The following is a 6,795-nucleotide window of genomic DNA, read 5'->3' on the forward strand; positions in this document are numbered from 1 at the left end:
TGGCTGGTTAGTTACCCGAGTGCTGATTGGCTGGGCAGTTCGTGCATGCCCAGGTCCCAAGGGCAGGTTTGGGGGGTCACCCCATCCCCCCATCCCCCCATCCCCCCATCCCCCCATCCCCCCATCCCCCCATCCCCATCCCCATCCCAGCCCGGATGGCAGACCTGGCTCTCCCGCCCATTCCCTGCCTGGAGTCCCCCAGCATCCCGCAGTGGGCTCCCCTGTCCCCCCGGGGAACCCTCCTGGCACACCCAACCCGCAGGATCCCCCCGCCCCAGCCAGTGCCTGACCCCCACGGGGACACGCAGTGAGGGGGTCTTGTCACTGAGCTCCTCCCAGGGTCCCTGCCCTGCCACCCCACCCGCGGGAGCAGGGGTGTCTGTGCCACCTGGGGGTTCCCACTTTCTCCTGCACACTGAGGCAGGACCCTGCTCTGCCCTGGGTGGTCCCAGCTCCCTTCCCAGGGTCACTTTCTATTCCTGGCGATTCCACTCTGTTCCCACATGTCCCTCACTCTGCCCAGGGCATCCCCGGTCCCATCGGGGGGCTACCCACTCCCTTTCCATGGGACCCTCACTCTGTCCTCGGGAGTCCCCCTCCCCTTCTGAGGGTCCCACTCTCTATTCCTCTTGCCCCACTCTCTGCTCGGAGGGTCCATGCTCCCTGCAGGGGCTCCTCACTTCCCCCGGGGTCCTCACTCTCTCCTGGGGTGTCCCTGCTCCCTGCCCGAGGCTCCCACTCTCTATTCCCAGCGGTCCTGCTCCCTGCCCGGGGGATGTGTTCTCCCTTGAGGAACATTCTACTCCCTTCCCGAGGGTCCCATTCTCTATTCCCGGGGGTCTCACTAACTGCCTTGGGTGTTCTGTGCTCCCTCTGGGAACTCTCCGCTCTCTTCCCGGGGGTCCCGTTTTCTACTCCGGGGTCCTGCTGTGCCCTGGGGGTGCCGCTGTCCTGCCGGGGGGCTGCCGCTCCTTCCTCCTGTGACTCCCGCTCCCCACCGGGGCGTGGCAGCGCGGTCCCCCCGCACCCGCGGGCTGCGGCGGCGGCGCGGGGCGGTGCCGGTGGCGGTGCCGGTGCCCACCCCCACTGCCGGTGGCGGGGCGGAGCGGCCGTCCCGAGCCCTATAAAGCGGGCGGCCGCGGCGGTGCCGCAGCGAGGGCGGGGGTCGCCATGAGCCTGATGCTGGAGACGCTGTTGGGCCCCCCGGGGGGGCTCCGCAAGGAGCCGGGCCGCGTTCCCCCGCGCTCCGCCGCGTCCAGCGGCTTCTACTCGTGGTCGGCCCCGGTGACGGGACGGGCGCGGGTGGCGGGGGGCGGCGGCGGCAGCGCGGCCGCGTCCTCCACCGAGAGCCTGGACTCGCTGAACGGCGAACCGCGGGCGCGCAACGAGAAGGAGCTGCTGCAGGTGCTGAACGACCGCTTCGCCGGCTACATCGAGCGGGTGCGGGCGCTGGAGCAGCAGAACCGGGCGCTGGCGGCAGAGGCGGCGGCGCTGCGGCAGCAGCAGGCGGGGCGCTCGGCCATGGGCGAGCTGTACGCGCGGGAGCTGCGGGACATGCGGGGCACCGTGCTGCGCCTGGGCGCCGAGAAGGGGCAGCTGCGGCTGGAGCGGGCGCGCCTGGCCGAGGACGTGGCGGCGCTGCGGGGAAGGCTGGAGGAAGAGGCCCGGCAGCGCTCGGAGCTGGAGGCGGCGGCCCGCGGGCTGGCGCAGCGCTCGGCGCAGGAGGAGCGGGCGCGGGCGCCGCTGGAGGAGCGAGCCCGGGCGCTGCGGGAGGAGGCGGAGCTGCTGCGGAGGCAGCACCGCGCCGAGGTGGGAGCGCTGCTGCGCGGGGCGCGCCCCGAGCTGCCCGCCGAGCCCCCCTCGTCCCTGCGCCCCGGAGTCACCGCCGCGCTCCGCGACCTGCGCGCACAGCTGGAGGGCACGACGGCCCGCAGCACCCTGCAGGCCGAGGAGTGGTTCCGCGGTGAGTGCGTGGGTGTGGCCGCCAAACGCTCTGGCGGCATCCCTGTCCCTCCCCGGGGACACGCTGGGCTGCAGCGCTCAGGGACAGGGTTGGAGCACGGAGAGCGAGGGAGTCCCGAGGGATGCGGGGACACCCCGCTCGCTATGTTGTGTTTAAGGTCCCCCACCCCGGGAGGTATAGGGACTCCTCCCATCTATTCTGGGCTCCTGGAGGGTGCAGGGACTCCCATATATTGTGCTCCGGGAGGGTATTAGATTCTCCCCCCTCTAGGGGCGTGCAGGGACCCCCCGTACATCTAGCGTTCTGGGAAGGCTTCAGGGTGACCCCATCCCTGCCACCAGACCTCCTGTGCCTGCAGGTGGGGTGCCCGACCCCCTGTGCCCCGCAGCGCGCTTTGAGGAGGGTGCCAGGATCACTGCCCCGGCACCCCACAAGTTTTTGGCGTGCTGGAGTCCCCTAACGCTGCAGGGAGCTGTGCTGGGCCCTCTCAGCTGGGGCGAGGCCAGGGGTGTTTGCAGTGCTGGGGTGGGGGTGTTACCGCATCCCTGGTGCGGGAGGAGAGGACAGGGAATGGCCGTTCTTGGGGGGGAGGACACTACCGTGCGGGAGGGCTCGGGGTGGGGTCTGCTCCCCCAGACTTGGCCCCCCTGGCGCGCAGGGCGCGTCCAGCACCGCGGACAGCGGCGGTTCAGCACCGCGGGCAGCGGCAGCGCCGAGCCCAGGGCGCCTGTCCTGCGGGGCGGGGGCTGCCCTGGGAGCCGCAGGATCGGTGTCCCCCTTTCCTGTCCCCTCATCGTGTGCCCCGCCTTGTCCCCTGGGGTGTCCGCAGGGCGCTGCGGCAAACCCCCCCCGCCTCGGGCTGGGGTTGGCGTCTTTGGGATGCGGACGGGGGCAGCATGGGGACGGGGCTGTGGTACAGCTGAAGGGGAGGCGGGGGCTGCAGCGCGGGGCTGCAGCGGCTGAAGTCCAGGATGGCAGAAACAACCCCCGAGCTCGTCCTGCCCGTCCTCCTCCACTTGCCGGCACAGACGGAGCGAGGGGTGGGGAAGGCAGAGTGCTCAGGGAGCCTGGGACGGCTCTGCAGAGGACACGCACAGGGGTGTGTGCCATGGAAAGGTTTGCGTTTCCCCAAGGAGGGGAGGCTGCAGCCTCCTTCCCTCCCGCCCTGCAGCTTCCTTTTTCCCCGTTGCAGTGAGGCTGGACAAGCTCTCGGAGGTGGCCAAGGTGAACACGGATGCCATGCGCTTGGCCCAGGAGGAGATCACCGAGTACCGCCGGCAGCTCCAGGCCAAGACCACCGAGCTGGAAGCCCTCAAAGGGACCCAGGAGTCGCTGGAGAGGCAGAGGCAGGACTCGGAGGAGCGCCATCATGCAGATGTCCTGTCCTACCAGGTACCGTGGTGCAGTGGGCAGCGGCCCAGGCTGGGGAGGGACCAGCTGGCTGCTGGGGAGGAGCAGTGCTGGGGTTTTGTGAGTGAGCTGTGGCAAAAGCTCGGGGCTGTGGCACAGCCTTCCCCAGCCCACAGGGATCAGGAGCCCGGAGCCTGACGTGGTGTCTAGGCTGTTGTGTCCCTCAGCACCCCTGGAGCTGCCCCATGGCTCTGCCTGGCACTGAGCTGCCTGTCATGGTCACAAACAACATGGAAGTGTGTCCAGGATTCAGGCCACATCCTGTCCCCCACATCTGGGAAGTGAGGGCTGTATTGGTGGCCTTGGAATGAAGTGCTGACTCCAAGGTGATGCCCTATCAGCCTCTGGCTGGAGATCAGTTCCCACTGGACTCACCCAAGCCGCAGAAGCATTCCCACAGCTTGTCCCTGCTGGAGAGAGTTCTGGGAGTGGGCCAGGGCTCAGCTGGAGTGCAGCTCCTTGCTCAGGGGATGCAGGGCTCCTGCCAGGTTCCCCAAGGCAACTGGGCACCCTGGATGTGTCCCCTTCCCTGTGTGTCAGCAGGAAGAGGTGGCTGCAGACTCCTCTGTGAGGACATCCTGGTGCTGGGGACCAGGGGGCAGTTTAGAGGTGCTCTGTGTCCCCTGCTCCTGGGGACTGTGCTGTATGTGTCCTCCCAGTATTGCTCTGTCTGCCCACAGGAAACCATCCAGCAGCTTGACAGCGAGCTGAGGAACACCAAGTGGGAGATGGCAGCTCAGCTCCGGGAGTACCAGGACCTGCTCAATGTCAAAATGGCCCTGGACATCGAAATTGCTGCCTACAGGTACAGTGGGGAAACCGGAGAAGGTTTGGGGGCCTCGGCCAGGTGTGCTCCAGGTCCCTTGTTAACAATAGAAAATCATCCATCCTCCAAACCCAGAGTGGGCAATGTCCAGCTGGGTGACCCAGAGGTGTGTGGAGGGAAGGGTGAGGAAAACTGCTCATCCCAGGGTGCAGGAGCTGCAGAGTCATCCAGGATGGGGCAGGGAGGGAGATGGAGCTGCAGGACATTGCTGGCAGCTCCTGGGCACAAGAGGAGATGAGAAGCCATCACTGAGTTCCCTGCTCTGGTCTCTCCCTGGCAGAAAGCTCCTGGAAGGGGAGGAATATCGGCTCGAGACTGGCATTGGGATGCTCTCCTACCCCGAGGTGGTCCCAAAGCCTCCCAGCATCACCACCAGCATCAAGGTGAAGAGTGAGGAGAAGATCAAGGTGGTGGAAAAATCGGAGAAGGAGACAGTGATTGTAGAGGAGCAGACAGAGGAAATCCAGGTGACCGAGGAGGTCACAGAGGAGGAGGAGGCTGAGAAGGAGGCTGAAGAGGAAAAAGCTGAAGAGGAGGAGGAAGAGGGAGAAGAAGAGACGAAAGCTGAAGAAGAGGGTGAAGAAAAGGCCAAATCTCCTGAAAAGGAGGAGGCCAAGTCCCCTGAAAAACCTGAGTCCCCATCGAAGGAAGAGGCCAAGTCCCCAGAGAAACCGGAGTCCCCCTCTAAGGAGGAGGCCAAGTCCCCTGAAAAGCCCCCCACACCCTCAAAGGAGGAGGCCAAGACCCCAGTTGTGAAATCCCCAGAAAAACCTGCAACCCCCTCAAAGGAGGAGGCCAAGAGCCCGGCTGTGAAGTCCCCAGAGAAAGTTCCAACCCCCTCAAAGGAGGAAGCCAAGACTCCCACTGTCAAATCACCTGAAAAGCCACCGACCCCCTCAAAAGAGGAGGCCAAGACCCCAACAGTGAAGTCCCCAGAGAAACTTGCCCCTCCTTCAAAGGATGAAGCCAAGACCCCAACAGTGAAGTCCCCAGAAAAACCCACACCCCCCTCAAAAGAGGAGGCCAAGACCCCAACTGTCAAGTCCCCAGAGAAACCCACAGTCCCCTCTAAAGAAGAGGCCAAGAGCCCAGCTGTGAAGTCCCCGGAGCCACCTGCAACTCCCTCAAAAGAGGAAGCCAAACCCCCCTCTGTCAAATCCCCAGAGAAGCCCCCAACCCCCTCTAAGGAGGAGGCCAAGTCCCCAGCTGTGAAATCCCCAGAGAAGCCCCCAACCCCCTCCAAGGAGGAGGCCAAGCCCCCAGCTGTGAAGTCCCCTGAGAAGGTGAAATCTCCCGTGAAGGAGGAGGCCAAGTCTCCACAGAAGGAAGTGGCCCCAGCCAAGGAGCCAAGCCCTGCTCCGAAAGCCCCTGCCAAGGAGGAGCAGCCCAAGGAGGTGAAGGCTCCTGCCAAGGCTGAGGAGGGTAAGAAGGAGGAAGCTCCCAAGAAGGATGTTCCAGCCAAGGAAGAGGAGAAACCCAAAGAGAAGGCGGCTGCTGTGCCAGAGCCTCCAGCTCCACAGGCCAAAGAGACAACCAAGCCAAGCCCCAAACCTGCCGAAGAGGGAAAAGCAGAGGAGGCTCCAGCAAAACCTCAGCAGGAGGTCAGCAAAGTGGCCACCAAGGAGGCTGAAAAGCCAAAGGCTGAGGAGAAGGTGGAGGAGCCCAAGAAGAAAGTGGAAGAACCAAAGAAAGAGAAGGTGGAAGAGCCCAAGAAGGAGAAGGTAGAGGAGCCCAAGAAAGTGGAGGAGCCCAAGAAGGAGAAGGCAGAGGAGCCCAAGAAGGTGGAGGAACCCAAGAAGGAGAAGGCAGAGGAACCCAAGAAGGCAGAGGAACCCAAAGCCAAAGCAAAACCCAAAGATGAGCCCAAAGCCAGTAAGGACCCCCCCAAAGCTGAGGCTCCCTCCAGCAAGGAGGGCACAGCCCCAGAGCCAGTGCCAGGGAAGAAGTGATGGGAGAGTCCCGGGCACCAAAGGCACCTCCGGGCGTGGGAGCTGCTCTGCTCCCTCCGATGGCTGTGCCCGGGGTGGGATCCCAGGAACCCCCAGGGCCCCCCAGGCCAGGCTTTCCCTTAGCAATAGGCCGTGAGAGCCCCTCGGGTGGGCGATTGCTTCCCTCGCAGAACGTGATATTCGCCGAGCGCCACATTTAAACACTTGAATTATAACCCAGGAGAAGAGGGGGAGCCCTCAGGGGAACCCCACCTCCCTTCTCCTCTAAGTGCATTTATTTAATGTATGTGCAATGGATGGATGAGTGCAATGCAGAGCTGTAGCTGCTTGGGGGGGCTGGCGGGGTCCTGCCCTGCCCTGGAGGGTGACAGTCCCTCCGGGCAGTGCTGGGAGAGGCTGGGAGCTGCTGGGATGCTCACAGACACACACGGTGCACCAGGAACCTCAGCCCACTGATCTTTGCTTTCTGTGCAATAACCAAATAAAAGTGCTTACAGAGACACCCTGGCTCTGCTGGTTTGTCCTGGAGGGAAGACAGGGAAGGAAGGTGGGAATGCAGGGCTGGGATGTCACCCAGGGCTGGGGTGGGTGACACGGGGCTTTCCAGAGGGACAACACAACCCTCAGCAGGCACAAAGGACCCTGTG

General features: G+C 64.5%; 1 protein-coding gene across 4 annotated transcripts; it reads left to right on the top strand.

Annotated features, from left to right (window-relative positions):
- Positions 1–1,138: 1,138 nt before the first annotated feature.
- On the top strand, positions 1,139–6,650 carry NEFH (neurofilament heavy chain). 4 transcript variants are annotated; one of them, XM_085076196.1, is made up of 5 exons: positions 1,139–1,963; positions 3,156–3,355; positions 4,054–4,178; positions 4,480–5,872; positions 5,921–6,650. In XM_085076196.1, the coding sequence occupies exons 1-5, from the start codon at positions 1,171–1,173 to the stop codon at positions 6,146–6,148; spliced, it is 2,739 nt and encodes a 912-aa protein (XP_084932322.1). In that variant the 5' UTR covers positions 1,139–1,170; the 3' UTR covers positions 6,149–6,650. The 4 variants fall into 4 exon arrangements, with proteins under 4 accessions (XP_084932322.1, XP_084932323.1, XP_084932324.1 ...); XM_085076197.1 differs by having other exon boundaries at positions 5,960–6,650; XM_085076198.1 differs by having other exon boundaries at positions 1,140–1,963; positions 5,978–6,650.
- The last annotated feature ends 145 nt before the right edge of the window (positions 6,651–6,795 follow it).

The sequence above is a fragment of the Lichenostomus cassidix genome, chromosome 15 (genome assembly GCF_008360975.1).
Source record: "Lichenostomus cassidix isolate B80296 chromosome 15, HeHo_3.0, whole genome shotgun sequence".
In the NCBI taxonomy this organism is placed as follows: Eukaryota; Metazoa; Chordata; class Aves; order Passeriformes; family Meliphagidae; genus Lichenostomus; species Lichenostomus cassidix.